General features: G+C 30.5%; 1 protein-coding gene across 6 annotated transcripts in view; it reads right to left on the bottom strand.

Moving 5' to 3' along the window:
• Positions 1-18,450, bottom strand: part of LOC119636794 (protein grainyhead) — a 222,255-nt gene that overhangs the window by 64,321 nt on the left and 139,484 nt on the right. For 4 of the 6 annotated variants that reach the window (XM_038032401.1, XM_038032404.1, XM_038032402.1 and 1 more), the window contains exon 3: positions 8,992-9,379. In XM_038032401.1, coding sequence (XP_037888329.1) covers positions 8,992-9,379 — 388 coding nt within the window. Of the gene's footprint in view, positions 1-4,598; positions 5,145-5,632; positions 5,937-8,991; positions 9,380-18,450 lie in introns of those variants that run through there. The other 2 variants (XM_038032407.1, XM_038032405.1) reach the window with 2 other exon arrangements.

Genomic DNA, 18,450 nt, shown 5'->3' with positions numbered 1-18,450 from the left:
TTTTGTGATTTATAGGTCTTTATTTTGTTTTGGTGAATTTTGAAAAATGAAAAGGCGTGAAAAAGAAACTTGAAAAAATTTACTGATGATACAATTTATGGAACCTTTAGACTGCTCTTTAGAGGCTATTTAACATTTTGTATCAGCATGAAAACAAAAACCAAAGAAAGAAAACAAAAAAAAAAAAAAAAATGTTAATAAATTCATTTAATTTGCATTAATTATAATAAGATTATTTTTGGAGAAACACGTTTCAATGTTTCAAAATGTTATAAAATATCAAAGAAACAAAGTCAAAATATTTTCAAGACCTTGACTAAAAACGTATTTTAGCATATACTAAACTAACTACAACAACAATAGGATATTAGTATAATACACATTAGTTTATAGGTACAAAGCAGTCTTTAGAATCGAATGGCATCAACCCAACTACGCATCACGCCTTTATTTTGATGATATCGATAAGTTCGCTTTTTAGAATTTTCAAATTTCTGTTTATTTAAATTCTTTTGTTTCATTTTTTTTATTTCTTTCTAATTTTAAAGTTAGTCAGAGTTAGTAGCTACGTGTAGAAAAAGAACGTTATCTATTCGGTTAAAATTATTTAAATGTTATAGCAAAATAGTTTGCTTTAAAGTTAACAGGAAATGAAGTTTGAAAAAACAATTTGATCCATATGCATACATATATATATATATATACATATACATAATATATAATATATAAATATATTCCCACATATATAGGAAACTATATTTCTACAATAACTATAAATTTATTAGAATAATTCTAAATGGCGGTTTTGTTTAAAAAGCGAATATAGAATATTCATAACACACTTACATATTCTTCTCTGCACATATTTATATATGTACATATATACCTATTTGCATTTATAAATGATATATAGTTTCCTGCTTAGAAATACGCCAAAGTGAAAGAATTTCAACTATTTTCAGTCTGTTTATTCAAGTCTCAAGTCCTTTTGACTTTGAATTACTTCGAAATTCATTTATATCGCAATAGAGCGAATAAATTTGAAAAACAATTGAAAAAGTTTTAGTACAAATAAGAAACTTTTACATTCCTGTATTCCTATATCCTAGTTAACTAAACCTCAGTCGATCCATAATCGATCTCAAGTTCGACCTAAGTCTTCGTTGCAATCTAAGTAAATTCTCTTTGAGCTTTTGTGATCAGACCATGGCAAGATATTTAGGATGGTAGAAGATTCTATTTTCATCGAGGAAATGATTAAAGAAATGATTTCATAAGAATTGCAAGATCCGTTGTTTTCAACGTCATTATATGGATGAGAACTTTGGTATGGAAGACTACTGCTTTATACAACTTTCTACATACATTGTAAAGTTAAGCTAAATGAATAAAAAATAATTTAAAAATTATTCACTTATTCCCTCACAAACCAATCTTATCGTCAACGGAAAAAGACCCACAACAAACGGAAAAATTGGAACGTGAAGAATAAATGAACGAAATATTACGACGATTATCCAAAAAAAAAGAAAGATCAATGAAATTAAATAAAAGAAAATGGGAATTGAGTATACGTATGAGAGAATTTTATACTAGAAGCTTATGTTCTCCTAAATCAACGATTGAAAAAATAGATAGGAACGATTTGGTAATAAAAATTAAAAGCAATACCACGTTTTCAATATATGTTGTTTCAGACGCGAAGTTTCAAAAATCTATTAACGTATTTCAGAAGTCATATTGCAAAAGTAAATCAGCCAGCAGGAAGCTTGCTACATATCTAGCGTAGTACAGTTCAAGGTTACGATTATATTCATATATACATTTGCACATCTATATATATATGGTTTAGTCGGTTGAATGTGCGCTTGTCAGACTCATAAATCAATGTTGGGCCTTCCCACATTATATTGACTGGTATGCGAAGCTATTCTAAATTATTTAATTAAAGGTAATAAAAAAAAAAACTCAGTTACGCTTAATTTGAACATCTATCGTTTTAAATAAGTATCCGGAAATTATTAAATTTACTATCTAGACATCGAGTGTCTTTTAGGAACAAAAATATTTGAGTTATCTTTTCCCCACGGAATTCATACCCTGCCTAAAAAAATGGAGCGGTACTCGCTAAAAATGAACAATTCTTTGAATGAAATATCTCGTGCCGTTTGTTTTCATGACAAATTTCGTATCTCTAAAATTGCACGGTTTTACTTTCTATGAGCATGTTTCCAATTCCTTTTAGCCAAAAATCCATTTTTTTAAAACCTTTTTTTGCGGGTCATTATATAGTAATCCCGCTGCCCTGTCTCCCGATCATTTTAAAATTTTTCCGAAAAAATGCCTTAAAAGAGTATTTGCGATATTTTTGCTGGTTTTTCTCAAAAATCGCCGCTAATATTCAAGACAATTGTCGGAACTTCAGACAGACATATATAGGCAGGTAAAGGTTAATGAAAATTTATCGTCTTCTTTTTTAATGGAAATATGTTTCTTTGTAATGAAAATGCAATAATAAAATATTCTGACAATGGGTATGAAAATGACCCAGGGTCAAACGATTTCCATTGATTCAAATTTTGCTTTTATATCCTGCACAATTTGTAATACAAGTGTATATTAAGTGTACGCGGGCGTAAATAGCATCCAGAAAAACTTCTTGCTCTTGTTCTCTCAATCTGAAAGTCGCAAATTTTTGATTTATTTTGATGAAATTTCGTAAGCCGACGTACTTTGATCCGAGGGCGAACACTCCCGAAAATGGTTCGGACCACTTTTTCGACCATTTCCCTTATAATGCCTTCTTTTGAAAACCTATCTATGAATAGTCTAGTGGTCTAGGGTATTTAATAAGGTGCCAAAGCCAACTATAGCCTTTTCTTCTTCTTTAGAGCCTTGACTTCTTTTTCCCTTTTTATAAGAACTTTGGCGTCCATTCGCCAACTGTAGGATGAGCATATCAACCAAATACTTTTGAGGCGTCAAATATCGAACGATTAATATTAAAAATAATTTTATATTTTTATATGAAATATTTCTTAACTGATTAAAATGAAATTAAGGTAATTTACTACAAAAAAAATTGAATTAATTTGAGAAATTTCGAATATTAGAAATGAATTACGTTAATAGGAAAATTAAACTAATTTATGTTAATTGGAAAATAAACTTTTTTATTCAGTGCAGTAAAAAAGTATATATATATATATATATATATATATATATATATATATATATATAATTAATACATAATATATTAATACATAATATATAATATTTATTATAAATATACATATGTACGTATAATGCATTGCATAGTCTGTGTTAGATTTTAACTACATTATTCGCTAAAGTTAATTTTCCAGTTAGATTAGTTCAATTTTCTTGTTAAACTAAGTTAGTTCTAATTTTCCCAATGTGTGATTTTATATATATCTATATGTACATTCAAGTTATGTAAACATACATGTACGTCCGCTTCTCTATCATTTTAACGGTTTTCCATTATTTGTCGTCAATTTTTCGGTGTTTTGTTAAAGTGCTTGTGAATGGTGTGCTCAAAACCTTTTCAAAACCTTCCTCTATGTACAAAATTTATAAGTTGGCAGCGAGCTTATCTTTTAACCAGCTCGGTAAGAAATCTTAACTGTGTATGAATTTGAAATTCTCAGCAAAATCTTAATACAAAATTAGATTAAATTAAAATTCATTAAGTCCACACTACTACTTGACGTTTTTCATGTAGAGGAGAGAGATGCGGTCAATTTAAAAAAAAGACTCTAAAGTTAAGGTGTATGCTAATTGTTCTCATTGCCAAGAAGAATAGCAGACCATGACATGCTGTGATCGCTGTCCACAAATAATTTTTTTTATGTCAGAAAATTTAATTTTTAACTTTATAACAATACTTTTTTACATATTTGTTATCTGATTGTCTCAATACTTATGCTGAACCCTACAGATCGAAAAATATTTCTTTAATGTGCAAATATTATAAAAATATATATATATAGACGTATCTTGTTTTAACCTTACTCTTAAAACTGCCATTGGCAACTATTAAAGTGTCAGAAAGCATTTTCAAGAAATTGTACATATAGAAAATCTGATGGATGACCTAACGAAGAACAAAGTTCAACAAATGAAACGAATAAATTATTTATATGAATTATTATTATTTTTTTTTTTTTCCAAAGTATTAAGTTTCTTCTCAAGGAAAATATTATTCGATATTATCATTAATATAATAAGCTTTGAGCCAAGAAAAGCTTAGGGTAAGCGCTAGGATATTGAGTTCTAATGCCAATTGATAACCAGCATAAAACTTTAGAAAACTGGCTACTACCAAGTGCACTCTTGGGGACCTCCGAAAACCTTTTTTATGGATCTGCAATGTGAGAGGATGCAAGGCTCAAAAGAAAATTTTAAAGCATTAATTGCTCTTATCCTTTAAGGGTTTTTGCTTTCTTTCTCTTTTCAATCTACGAAGCAATTTATATATCTATCCAACCTATGAAAAGTTAACGGTTATTAATAGTCACATCTGCCTTGAAAAGCTTCCTAGCTCCATTCATAATAATTTGCAAATTTTTACTTACCAAGTTTCGCTGATTCTCTTATTAAGTTTACTATTTTTATATGTTTGTATTCCTTATAAATTCTTTTTTTGCGGTTATAGGACCATTAAAACAGAAAGCATTTGGATGTATCTTGACATAGAAACAAGGCTACGTCGTTTGCATTGTTTGTAAAACACGCCTCTTTGCACTTGAATTAATTTCAAAATTGTTTTATTTTTTTTATTCATGTATTTTTATTTACTTATTTATTTTTTTATTTTTTTTTTGTTAATTATATAATACTAGTAAAGATTTTTCTTTAATAATCGTTTAAGTCATTGTGTGTACTAAGCAACCGAAAAGACTTAAGAGGCAAACTTGTTCTGCACACTATGCGGGGGTGCTGGATGTGAAATAAGTGCAGACACCTAACCGCCTACATATACACGATATCAAACCATATGTTGTTCATGTTGTTGTTGCCAAACATAAACAAGATCATGTAATAACATTGTTTCTGTATGTAGTTATTTGATTATTTTGTTGGAATTTGTTGTTTTATATATTTTTGAATTATTCTCACGATTTGATTCAAATAAAGAAAAATTTTAATTGCATTATTAAGACAAAAATATTAAATAATATTACGTATAACTATAATATATATATACATATATATATATATATATATATATATTTTTTTTTTTTTTTTGACCTTTAAATTATTGAAAAATGATTTTTTAAATATTTTTTTGTTTAGTTTTTATTTTTTATTCATTAATGGGTAATTTTATAATTAGCGAAAATTGAGAAGCTTTTACATATGATTTGTTACCATTTTGTTTTTTTGTTTTTACCTCAACACTTCTTAACTGCGTTTAATTTATTTGCAATTTGCTTTGAAAAAATGTATAAAAATTTAATACGGAATAAATTCTTTTCCATTCATTAAAACCACAGTTTTTCCAAATTTTGATTTTCAAATTATTAACAAAAAACAAAAAAAAATCGCTCATCTCATGTTTCACGGTGTTTTATTATCTTTTTTTTTTATTTTATGCGCTAAAACTCACGTGAAAGCGCTTCAATGGACGACCTTGCTAAGACCACATTAAAAACACAACTAACATCTGAAGAGCCTAGAGCTGGTTGTCTTACAACAAAACGACTGTTATGATCAAACCAACCACCACCACTGTCACAGAGCTCATCAACTCTGCTACAATATTGAATATAATAGGCACACCACCACCACCACCACCACACAATCACAAATACCTTTATTCATAACTTTTGCATTGTATTCTAAATGAATATGAAAATACGAAAAAAGCAAAAATTTAATTTTATAGCGAATCATCAGAAAGGGTAAAAAATGATATTTAAAAATTTGTAAGCAAAATTTTTTAAAAAAGTCTCTCTTTTATATCATTTATAACATTTTAAAAAAGCGCAACTTTTTCAAATCAAAGAAGAAGAAAGCGCGTAAAAAACCCGGCAAAGTTTGAAACCTAAAGATGTTTAATTAACTGTTGGCTGAGTGGGACGGACGTCTTCGTTGTATTGAACTCTTAAACGGATCCAGGTGTAAAACGAACGCTCGTATCAACATCTCCTATAAATTATAGATGAAATATACGTCGAACTATTTAATCCAACTTATCGTTTCTTATTTCTTTTAGACTACTATAGTCATTTTCATAGTTAGATTTGTCCAATGAATCTAAGAACTTACTTTTCGTGTGTCATTCCTGTAGCCTAATGTGATTTTAACAGCTCCAACGATCAAACCGACCTGAAATAAGTAGACCCAACATAAGCAACCGAAGGGATGGTCTCTCTCTTGCATTAAGTTGAAGAATTGACTACGAATATTTAGCTGTTACTACATTACTCTGTAGTTAAATTAACTGCAAACTGTTGAATTAACTGAATTATTAAGTGCCATACACTTTGTGTGGTTTTTGATACTTATTTTCTAGTGCCGAAGCAGCGGACAAGTGGATCGATAGATCGATACACAAAAAGGCAAGTGCTTTGGGGTGATATGATGAACTGGCAGGCGTGGGGATAGATTGACACAGAAACGCAGATGAATTGCGCGTTGGTATGAAGAAGAGACGCACGCCCGTTTGGATGGATGTGATGATAATAAGATAATAAACGGATGGGTATAGGAATAGTTATGCCAATTCGAAAGTGAACAATGATCTGACGCCTCTGATGTCTCTGATATGTCTGGTACCCACATCGCGATGTTTTGGCATTTGGCCACTACTTTAATTAGGATATAGTAAACTTCTTCATTGTAGGTTAAAGTGGTATTTACAACATTCGTAATTAACGACGTTCGTTGAGACAAAATGTATACCCCAAGACAGATTACATAGAATATTTTACTTCTTTGAAGCGGCTAGACTAACCATCTAGTTTATCCTTTATAAGAAAGGCCTGATAGTCTTGGCTGTTGATGGCAGTCCAACTTTTAGGCATGGAGTTTATTCGCTTCATCTAATTAAATTGCAGTAATAATAACAAAGTAATTTTTCGTTCTAAAATAAAACAAAAAAATTTCATCGTAATTAACTTTAAAATAGACATCAGATGGGAAATCTCTCCTTGTTTCGAATTTTATTAAAGAATTTCTTTTCTTTTTATTTTCGTTTTTTTTTCTACGTCTAAAGAGGCTTTCGTTTACTTTTTATTAAATTTATTAAATATAATTGAAAATATTTTGTTATGACTTCAAAAGCTGGCAGAAATTTAATATTAATTCTAAAAAAGCTGTTGAAATTTTTTATGTCAATTAATTTATTTTATTTATTTATTTTTAAATTTCGATTTGGTTACTTATTTACTTTTATTTATCTATTTTAGTTTAATTTTCATACCGATCAAACTTTTTGCAGCTTTTACTAATTGTTGTTTACTTCTAGCTTATCGTCATAGCCATTTTCCTATATTTTTTTTTTTTAGTTTTTCCTTTTAAATCTTCAGCTTTATTTCATAACAATTTATTTGGATTTCCTGTGCTACGCTTTATTGCATTTTATTTTAAATTATTTTATTTTATTCTCTTTTACTTTATGCTATATAAACAAATTTTATTTTACTTTATTATTTATTATTTTATAACATATTTTTGTTTTCATATTTTTTTTTTTTTTTTTTTTGTCTTGGAATTTATTTGTTTTTATCTTTAATGTTTTATTTTCTCACTTAATTCCATTTTATTTTATTTTTCTTGATTATTTTTTTTATTTTATTATATATACATATGTTAGATTTTTTATTTTTATTTGTTTATTTGTAAGATTTGGTTTTTTTCTTATTGTGATTCAAAACTCTTATCAGTTTCATACGTCAAACTCAAGCCTTGTTCAGATATCATTTGCAACTTCTTGCCTTTTGAAGTTCGATATCAAACCTATTTCATACACATACTCACCGTTTGCTTTATCAGTTTTTAGTATAAACAGACTATTATTTCGTTTAGTTTTGTCGTTTTCTGTGCATTGTAAGCGATCAGTTTTCATATATATTAAGAAAGAGAAACAGTCTCAGCCATAGATTGTAATTAAAAATTAATAAAGAAGAAAAGAGATGGTGATAGATTGTATTTGTATGCGTGCATGTGTATGTATAAATTTAACTGTTAACTGTTATATTTGTTTTGTTGAATGAACAGAGTATGACAGTTTTTTTTTGCATTTATTTATATTCTTGCGTTTTATTTTATTTTCGTGTTTATATATTTTTCTTTATGTTATGAAGCAGCTGCGCTTAGTATTTAGCCAATAGCCAACGTTTAGTTAACTCTCACCACCAGACAGTACAGACAATAAGAAATGTTTGAGAGCCTAGAGAGTGGTGCATACGTGACAGTAAGCATGTGCATAAGTGTAAGTGAAAAGCTCAAGATCAATGGAAGGGGGACTGACTTTAAGCCAATTGCAAGCAAGTCTCTTAAATTAAGCGGTGAACAGAATTCTCAGAAAAAGACAGCATTAGAATTTTGTTATGGGTTTTATAGAGTTGGAATGAAAGCGACACAAACAAAAAAAAAATGTTTCGCGCACTTAACATTCGAAAAGTTGTAGAAGAAAAAGAAGAAAATTTGTATAAAAAAAAGCACGAGAATCTTTTATAATTTTCTTGAATAAAATTGTTTTTGTTTTTTTTTTTTCTAACAAAACTGGCTTTTTTGCTTTTTTTAATGGTATTGTGAAGCGTGTGCGTCCTTTTTCTTAAGATCTCTCTTTATAGTTTTAGTAAATTGTATAAAATAAAAAAAAAAAAAAGAAATTTTCTAAACAACCTTTTGCCATTTGGTTTCTATATTAATCACATACAGTGTTGTGACATATGGAAAACACAACAACGTGATGAAGGAGAAGAAACACTTGGATTTTGGTTCGTTTCTTTGACTCACCTTTTGTCCGCTACTGGCCGTTGAGCCATTACTAGCGGCACCGTTTTTCGGATCTTTACGCAAATCCTCCGGCTCACGTTTAATACTAATCGTAGTGGCGGTACCTGGTTGACGTTGCTGATCTGCTGTAATAACAACAGTACCATTACCAGTACCGCCACCCGCACCACCACCAGCCGTTACTATAGTTGTTTGTTGCTGGTGTTGTTGCTGCTGTTGAATAGTCGCCGTTGTTGTAATATTAGCGGCAGCTGCAGCCGCCACAGCAGCTGTTGTAGCCGATGGGTGTGAGCCAAGCAATAAGCCTTGTATTTCGTTTTGCGATAGGCTCGACACATCAAGAGGTGTGGTCTGGCCATTCAGTTTGCTAACGGTAGCACTGGGAGCGCTAAATATTAAATTAAAACAACAACAACATAAAAAGAAAAATTGATAATAAAAAGAAAAAAGAAGAAAAAACAAAAACAAAAAAACAAAAAAAAAAAAAAATCAATAGAGAAAATTAGTAATAATTTAAAGAAAAAAATATATTAAAGTTATTAATCAAAACGAAATGACATTTCGTGAATTTCAATTAAAATTGGCTAAGCCCGATGAAAAATTGCACACAATGACATATACTATATATATACATTTATATAAAAGTATATAATTGATTTTCAATCAAATGAACACAAAACAATTTTTAACTAATAGGTGAATACTTAAAAAAACTTTTTGCGAAATTATAATTAAAAATATATGTATTCGACACTGTAGTCCCATAGTGCTGTAGTAGAGTTCGAGTCATATTCAATTTTAATAGTAATTACGTAGCTCTCAAGATTTGTATTGTAGCTATTGCGCCGATAGATTTAAAAAATGGTTTTAACGCTTTTAACGCTTTTAACGTTAGTTACTTATTGCGAAAATTTGTTAAATCCATTTAGAAAGAATAATAAGCGTAAAGCAAAAGTCCGGTCGACGATATATCCACTTATACTCTTTTTAATAGCGATTACTTTTGATAATTATTTTAGTTTTAAAAGAACGGCGTTAGATTTTCGAAAGGGTCCTACAATAATTTCCTTAGAAAAATTTCTTCATAAACAATAATAAATTTGATTCGAACGTATTAACATTAAGACGATTCTATTTGCAGGGAAGTGTTTTTTACCTTACACTACTTATGACAAAAGTTGCGCTTATGTATGCAATTTCCAGACAAACTTGAGACAGACTTACAGTTTGTAGCACAAATCGCTTTAAAGTCATTTTTTGAATACATCAAAGTCCGTCCAAAATTTTGTGCACTCGTTTGGTTTGGCCCAAGGACAAGCACTATTGAAAATGGTTTGGATCGCACCCATTTTTCGTTCATTTATTATATTTAGGTTTCATAGACATATTATTGCTTAGGTTAAAATTATAATCCAATTTAAATGACCTTCAGTTATTGCTTCATATATAGAACGCGCGAGAAAACCAATTTGACCTTGCAAAAAGACAGTGGCTTCCGATATTCATATCGGAATCGGGATATTACTTTCTGCTTTGTCAGTAAGAAAGGGCACCTGACATCTGAGTAGGATCTACTGCTAATAAAGAAAGCCACGATTTATGTTGTTCATGAAGCTCTACATCCACTATAAGGGGGAAAACAACGTGTACCCTAGCCTTTCTAAGTTCTTTTCTCAAGTCTGTTCATCCGACTGCTTGCTCCTAGCAGAGTGTAAGGTTTCTTAATAATTAAAAAATTTAAAATTTTTATGCATACTTTCCTAAATGAAATTCAGAGACGAAATTTACATATTTGAAGCTCGCTTTGAGGAAGACTTACAACAGTGAAAACTTACGTAAAACAATGTTTGTAGAAATTTTTTGTAGATTTTTATGTACACAACCCTAAAACGTACGGGGTGATCAAATAAGGGCGGTATATAAAAATAAGATATGAACTTGATTTTTTATACTGTTTTAGATATTGTTTCACACAAATTCTCATTTAAAAATGTTTTCAGGTTTTTGGATTTTTGTAAATGTTTACTTCTGGAATATCAATTTTTTGTCGCTTTTCCGCGCTGATTCCACCATAGAATAACTAGAATAATGTTTAAAAATAAAGTTATTGAGAGTTTGCGTTTCATTGAAGTAATTGAAGTAACCAATGATGTCTAGGATCATAACAAGTTCATTGTTCCACAATTTGTGTAGCATTTTCGATCAACTTATTTAACCCAAAGGCCGCTTCAATATATGCTATTTTAGCCAGCAACATCACACAATCCTGTTTCATAGAAAAAAAAATAAATAAATAAATGGCTTTATGATACCGTCAACCACACTGATTCCATCAAGCAATGACCTCTTGAGGAGTATCTTAAGCAGTTTTCGGTCCCCAAATGCTAATTACTAATACGCCGGAGCGTAGGTTCATATTTCACACGAAAATAGATTGGTACTGTTAGCTCTTCCCCCACTTGGGAAGGGAAGGTATACAATGGGTATATCCTTCCTAGTCAAGCATGGTGGTACTAATCTGTCAGGCTTATCGAATAAACTTTAATGTCCCTAATCGTTTTTCAAGAAATTTCATATTCATAAAGTTTGATCAGAGTGGAGATAATTAAGAGATTTTTAACCCGTTTATCTCAACCCCGGATCCGTTGAAGAGCATAAAATTGATGCAATATGCCGATGCTTGGCTGTCACATTCGCAAATACGAGTTTTTCCTCTTATTCTTTAGAAAGTTAAGAAAAGATAGTGCTAAGCTTACTTTGGAGGGGATGTGCTACTCACCCATATATGACAACCCAAACAAGTTATTATAAGATTCAAAGCCCTTCGCCATCAATTCAAGATAAAAAATCTAGGCGTTCTTTAGCAAGTAAAATACGTTCAAAAGCAATGGTGTTTTCCTTAAATACCAATTCAAAGCAGAAAAAAAAGGTAGTTGTTGATTAGCCATCATTCGGTCATCATTATGTTGAGGTGCTAAACGCGATTAAATTAAATAATCTCAATTGTTAAACTTTAACTTAACTGTATTGCAAATAGACTGATTACTATGTAGCTAATCAAAAACTCTTTCATCAAATATTTCTGTTAGAATTTTTTATTTAAAATTCTTTTTCGCAATACAATCTCCTGTTGAAAAGTAGCATTTCATCGCGCCTAAGACAAGACACCTGTTTTCTTACCTGCAACATGCACAAGTTGTACTTGTCTTTTTTGCATCAACACCCTCGTTGTAAAAGAAGAAAAAGAAAAAAAAAAAAAAAAAAAACAATCACAACAGACATGCAGATATTTGTTTTGCGAGTGTCTTTGTGCTGCAATTGCCTGCCACTAACACCATAATTTTAGACTAGATTCTCTTGATTATATAAAACTTTGTCTTGTTTTTCCTTCTTTCCTATATATTTTGCTGATGTGAGTGGTATGGCTCGGTAAATACAACTGCTGTGGGTATTTATATGTCTAGGTGTGTGTCTTTTTGCAAGATTTGTGGCATTAAATTGTTGACGCGTGCTTGCAATTTTTTTTTTTTTTTGTTTCTTGCTGCTCTCTTTCCTTGTTTCCTAAGCATAGATTTTCTTCGCACAAGGAAAAACAACGCTCAACATGATCTTTGCGGTTGGTTGATTCTGCATGTTATTGCAATTGTTGGTGTTGTTTTTTTTTTTTTTGTTTTTGCCTTGTTTTGATTGATTTTTCATTCGTTCTGTTAAAGTCTGCTTTTTTGTTGTTACGATTCTTTAGTGTGGTTAGTTTTTCTTGCCACTCTTTATAGTCCTTAACAAATGGAAAATTATATTTAAGCATATGTCTATGAGTGTATTAATGTGTGTTTTTGTGTGCATGTAAGTGAGCTTATACATTTTATTTTACGCTTGATAATAGCGTTGTTTTCTATATCTTATTTTTTTCTACTTATTTACTATGTTTAAATTTCAAGTTCAATTAAGTTGTTGTTGTACGTTGGCGCAAACATGAGCGCATTGCCACCACCACTGCCACCACCGTCACCAATTACACCAACTTTCAAACTTAACTTTGTCTGATTTTAATGGTTTGATTTGACAGAGATACGTACATATTATTATATGTATATATATATGTACGATATAAAGTCCATAAAAAGTATAACAAACAATTATGATCATTATCACCATAAATGGCATATGAAAAGAAAGATTGTAACGAAAATTAAATTAAGCTTTTATTATTACATTTTTTTTATATATACACATATATATATTTTTTTTCATAAGTTAGTTGCTGCCGTTTGGAATATTAATAAGGTTTTCACTGCTTTAGGTTATCGGTTGTATTTTATAGAAAATTTTTATAAAAAAAAAAATTCAAAAATAAAAAATTTTTTCTTCACTTTTTCCTCCAAAAAATTTGACGAAATTTTTAACAAAGTTTTCGGGACTAAAGAAACCTAAATTGACGTTACATTTGACTGTGTTGGTGGGCGGTACGATGGGATGACTTTATGGAAAGCAAATTAGACAAATAATCAGTTGACATTGAAGGCTACTTATATCCAGATAATATGAGTTCGCCTCAAAACAAACTTGGTAAACGAATAGTGAACACTAAAGTGTAGGTAAGTTGAGGCAGCGAAGAAACAACGCTCAAGGACAGTCTTTATATTTTATAATATATACTTTCAAATAAAGCAAAGTCTATTTTCACAAGAACGTCTTTGACTGTTGTCTTTCGAATTCATTTGAAATCAATTAAAAACATATCACCTAAATAAGAATAGGGTGGTGTAGGCAAAACTACTGCTGAGTTGAACACATTAAGCCAACAATGGCTGAGTTTAAACTAAAAGCTACTTGATCTTATCATCTAATAACTGTACAGGATGGCCGCCAAAGTTCCTATTGTGCAATGTGAAACTGCTCCTCTTGCGATTTGACGTGTCCATAAGAACCCTTCTTGAGATTAGAGTCACATCACTGAATTGTCGTTTATAGGATAGCATTGGTCTTACATACAATCCTCTAGGGAGATTTATTGATAAATTCTTTGCATTTTAATGGTATTTCTGATCTTGTTCGTTTGAAATATACCTTGTCAGTTGCGTGCATAGGTAAAGCATTATGAATGTGTGTTTGGTTTTACATTTTTGAAATATGGTCTTTCGGAAAATCAGTTTGTTTTCATGAGGACTCATTTTATCTAATATGGGGGGTTTCGTAACAATATGTTGTTCGCTTACGTTAAGTATTTGAAATAGCAAGAGTAGTAAGGGCAAGCAACATGACCGAGTTGAACAAAGTGGAGAAACAGTTATCAGAAGACAGAGTAAGCTAGTATGCTGGCGGGTTGATTATGATGGGGAAATCCTCAGATAGGTGTTATTTTCGTCCATATTCGTGCACACTGACTTGATAATAGATTAGCTAAATAGGTAACAGGCAACAATATGTCAGCTTAAATACTGATAAGTTAAATGCAATAGAAAAAAAATCGTTTGAAAATTTATTCGTTTGTGTAGAAGGACTAAAAAGGAGAATATAAGCAAAACCATCGCCCGGTAAAAGAGTAATGAAACACGTTGTAGCTTTGCTGTAATAATAATTTGAAATTCATATCGTACGATATATGAAATGAACATTTCGTTTAACTTCTAAGATCGAGCAGGATAAGTAAGGAGTATGTTAATTTGAATTTTCAAAAGTGCTAATGCAAATGATATTCATCAATACGAAGATTAGGAACGGAGGCGGAGGCTAAATTGACGTCACCTAGAGTTATGTTTTGGAGTCGATGAAGTTCAAAGGTAATAATGCATTATGAGTTACTTCAACCTGGTCTGAAAATGTTTTGAACTGTGTATTGTTATCAGAGCGTAAATGACGTAAGATTTCTTATTAGGAAAGGCATTATCTTCCATCACAACAAGCCCAGATTATGTTTTTAATAATTCAAGAAAATTCGAAAGAACTTATCTGAAAAGCTTTGATGGATGTACAGCGCAGTCTGCACGTTGCACGGTCCGATCGTCATTTGTTTAACTTGCTCGAGAAATTTCTTAATGGTGTAAAGTTGACTTTAAAAGACAGCTCAATTTTTTCCCATAATGATAGAATGATCAATTGTTTTACCAGAAAAATAACAGAATGTTGTCAACCAGAACACTAACTATTTGGCTTAACAAAATCCATATGAAATGAAATAAAATGTATCTGAATTTTGATGACCAAACACTGCGAAGTTTTCGTTTTATGTAAGAAAAGGTAGTGTTGGCTTGACAGATATTATATATCGAAGGTGTTAAGCCTCACAGCTTAAAGATAGTATTTTTTAAGTACTTTAGGAAACCAAAAAGAAAAAATTATCTGTTTTTCGTTTGCCAGCGTTCCTTTTTATCACTCTATGCTATAAGATCGTGCCATGAACGTTAAGGTTCTGTTCTTTTTTCTGCTTTTATGCTTTATCTGACTGACTTTTGTAAAAGCATTTTTTTTTTTCTAGAAGAATACAAAAATTTATACCAACCGTTCAAGAGCATGGAAAAGGTCATCGCGTTGGACAATCAAACATATATATAACATACAATAAGAAACTGAAATAAATTTTATAAGTAAAACGTACTGAAAATGTTTCAAACATTTTAGAAACATCATAAACTATGTAACACATGAACTTTAAAAAAGAAATGACGTAAATTTTTTGTTATTGCGCAAAAGAGAATATAAAAAAGAAAAGTCAACAACAAAGAATTGTGTCGTTGCTGTTGATATCAAGTAAAAGCTTTTTATATGAAAATATTGTTTCCATGTTTGTGTGTATATGACAAATGTGTTGTAAAATATAATTCTACGAAAATAGTTTAAAAGGCCGTTAAGGAAGTTTTAATACAAAGCACACACACAACATATATACTTGCTTAAATACACTAACACGCGCATCTTAACATAACATCATAGTAGAGAACTGAAAAGCAGTTTATTTTAGATTAAACGCCACTGGGCATACCGTGAAGACCATTATGTATATGTTATTCTATACAACTGAATGAACGTTGAAAAAAACACACATATATATATATATATATATGTATTCATACGTTTTGTGATTTCTTTTAAGTATTTCGGAAAAAAAACCATAAAACACAAAATTACAAAAAGAAGGAAAAAAAAAAAGATACAAAGAAAAATCATAAAATAATGAAAAAAAGACATAAAAATGACAATTTTGTATTTTTCATTTTTTTTCTTTGTTTGAAATTTTAGACAACCGTTGAGCGTAATAATGTATTAAATAGAAATATTGCGTGTTACGGTCTGAGCGCAAAGTAACGAGCAAACAAATCTTCCCGATTATAAGACAATTTCAAGGTAAGTATTACTATATATATGTTCGGAAATATGTTCAAAATAAAATTTTAACAACATCACTTATACACATGTTTTTTTTCTTTTCTTATTTTATCTTTTATGAGAAAATCTCTTAAATACTAATTTTCTTACATTATGTAGTTGTTGTTGTTATGTTTGCTGTTTGTTAGTGTTGTTGCTTTCGTTAATACAAATTAAAATCTAAAAATCAAATCTTATCTCTGCTTAAAGTTTCATTCGTGAAAAAGATCTCCTCTTTAAGATCTTGCATTGCAGACATTGCTTTTGCTGCATTTCCTATTTACTTTTTTAATATTTTTTTTTTTCAGTTTTGTTTCATTCTTCATTGCTTGAACATATTTGATGTTTATCTTGATTACAACAGTGTTGCAATGGTTTGAAAATTAAAAAGGAATATCCTCACAGTTATATCTTAAAACTATAAACACGCATACACTCACACGTACTTGCATTTGAGCGCCTGTTCGCATGAGTATGTTTAAGTGTAACAACCCTTTATGCAAATTTCTCATAGAGCAAAAAGAAAAAAAAAAAAAAAACTGAAGAACGAAACCTTTACCACCGGCATTAACATCAACTCAAGGCAACAAATGCTTTTCACTTTATAAAGAAAGAAAAAAAAAGAAAAAAAAAATGTCTAAATAAGTTCTGTACGTGTGTTTGTGTCACATTAGGAATCAATTTCATTAAGCTGGGATTACGCACAACAGTCACACACGCACGCACGATCGCACGAACGCTGGCTCGCTCGCACAGCAAAGCAATCAACCGTATTGAACTCTTTGCTTTCTTGTTCCCCGTGTGCAGGCATCTTCAACTGCTGCTCCTGTCAACTGCCCATAAAACCGTTTATTTGTTGTCGCCATACTTTGGTTAAGCATACACAAACAAACACAATTCAATTAGAAGGCCAAAGAATGCACAAACCGCATGATATTGGAAACTTCACTACAATCCAGGTAAGCAACAAAGTCCCCACCGAAACGAAACTGTTCTCTGCATAACAACAGCAGGTGGTTTTGGTAGAAGAAAAAGAGGAAGGAGAAAAAACAAATTTTTTTAGTTTTTTTCTCGTGTTCTCAACAAACAAGTGATGACATTAAGTTGTGCATTTTGTCCGTTGTTATATATACACATATGTATAGTACATGTTCCTAAGTATAAATGCGTTTGTATGCTATTCAAAAGAGGCATCAATGTCTTTCATAATTTTTAAGATTTTATTGAGTCACGACACTTTTTCTCCGTCGTTTTCATTGATTATCAGTTTTATTATGTATGTATACTATGTATGTATGCATATGTACGCACTGATGGCTGGGTTTTGCTTATTATCATCTGTACATGCTACGAAAGGTTAGCCTTTGTACGGGTGTGTGTTAATAGGATTAAAAATCATTAACGTAGTTCTTGATGATAGCGGTTCTTAAGCAAATATCAATTTTCTTCAATTTTTTCCTTTTTTTTTTTTTGCGTCAGTTTTACGGTTTTCGTAGCTTATGCAAGCAAGAAAATGAGAAATACGTTAAGAAAATTCCTAACAAGTCAGAACAAATTAAAGTCGTCTAAATTAATGTAATAAAAGAAATGTACGAATTTTTGTTTTTATTAAAATTTTAGGTTATCTTAGATTCCTTGAAATAATGATCGCAGAACATCTTCATTGCGTACAACATTGTAAGGCATCGTAAGCTTTCTTAAAATCATTAATTTTGGTCTTATACGGTAACAACAAAGTTTACGTCCATTTAAGAGGAACTGATTTTACGTTGATAATTTCCCTTTTTTACCTATAAAGCGATATCGTGTTTTATAGTAATCCCACTTTTTATTAAACTATTAATCAACGAATTTCATGTTTGCCGAGAAAGATTACTTGCTGCGAAAACGTCAACGTTGTCTCAGAAATTTATTGCGTCGACTAAATTTAAGCGAAGAAATTTTCTTTTTTACTTGTAGGTCGATATCGCGCTATCTTAACAATTTCGCTTCTTCCTGAGCAATCATTCAAACTTAGAATGACATAAGTGTTTGTAGAAAGACATATTCCCTCGAGTAAATGGAAGAACTATTCACACTTGCAAGCAATTTATTCTT

Source organism: Glossina fuscipes, unplaced genomic scaffold (assembly GCF_014805625.2).
Source record: "Glossina fuscipes isolate IAEA_lab_2018 unplaced genomic scaffold, Yale_Gfus_2 28, whole genome shotgun sequence".
NCBI lineage: Eukaryota > Metazoa > Arthropoda > Insecta > Diptera > Glossinidae > Glossina > Glossina fuscipes.
Note: the sequence above shows the minus strand (reverse complement) of the source record. Positions and strands in the feature narration are given on the sequence as shown.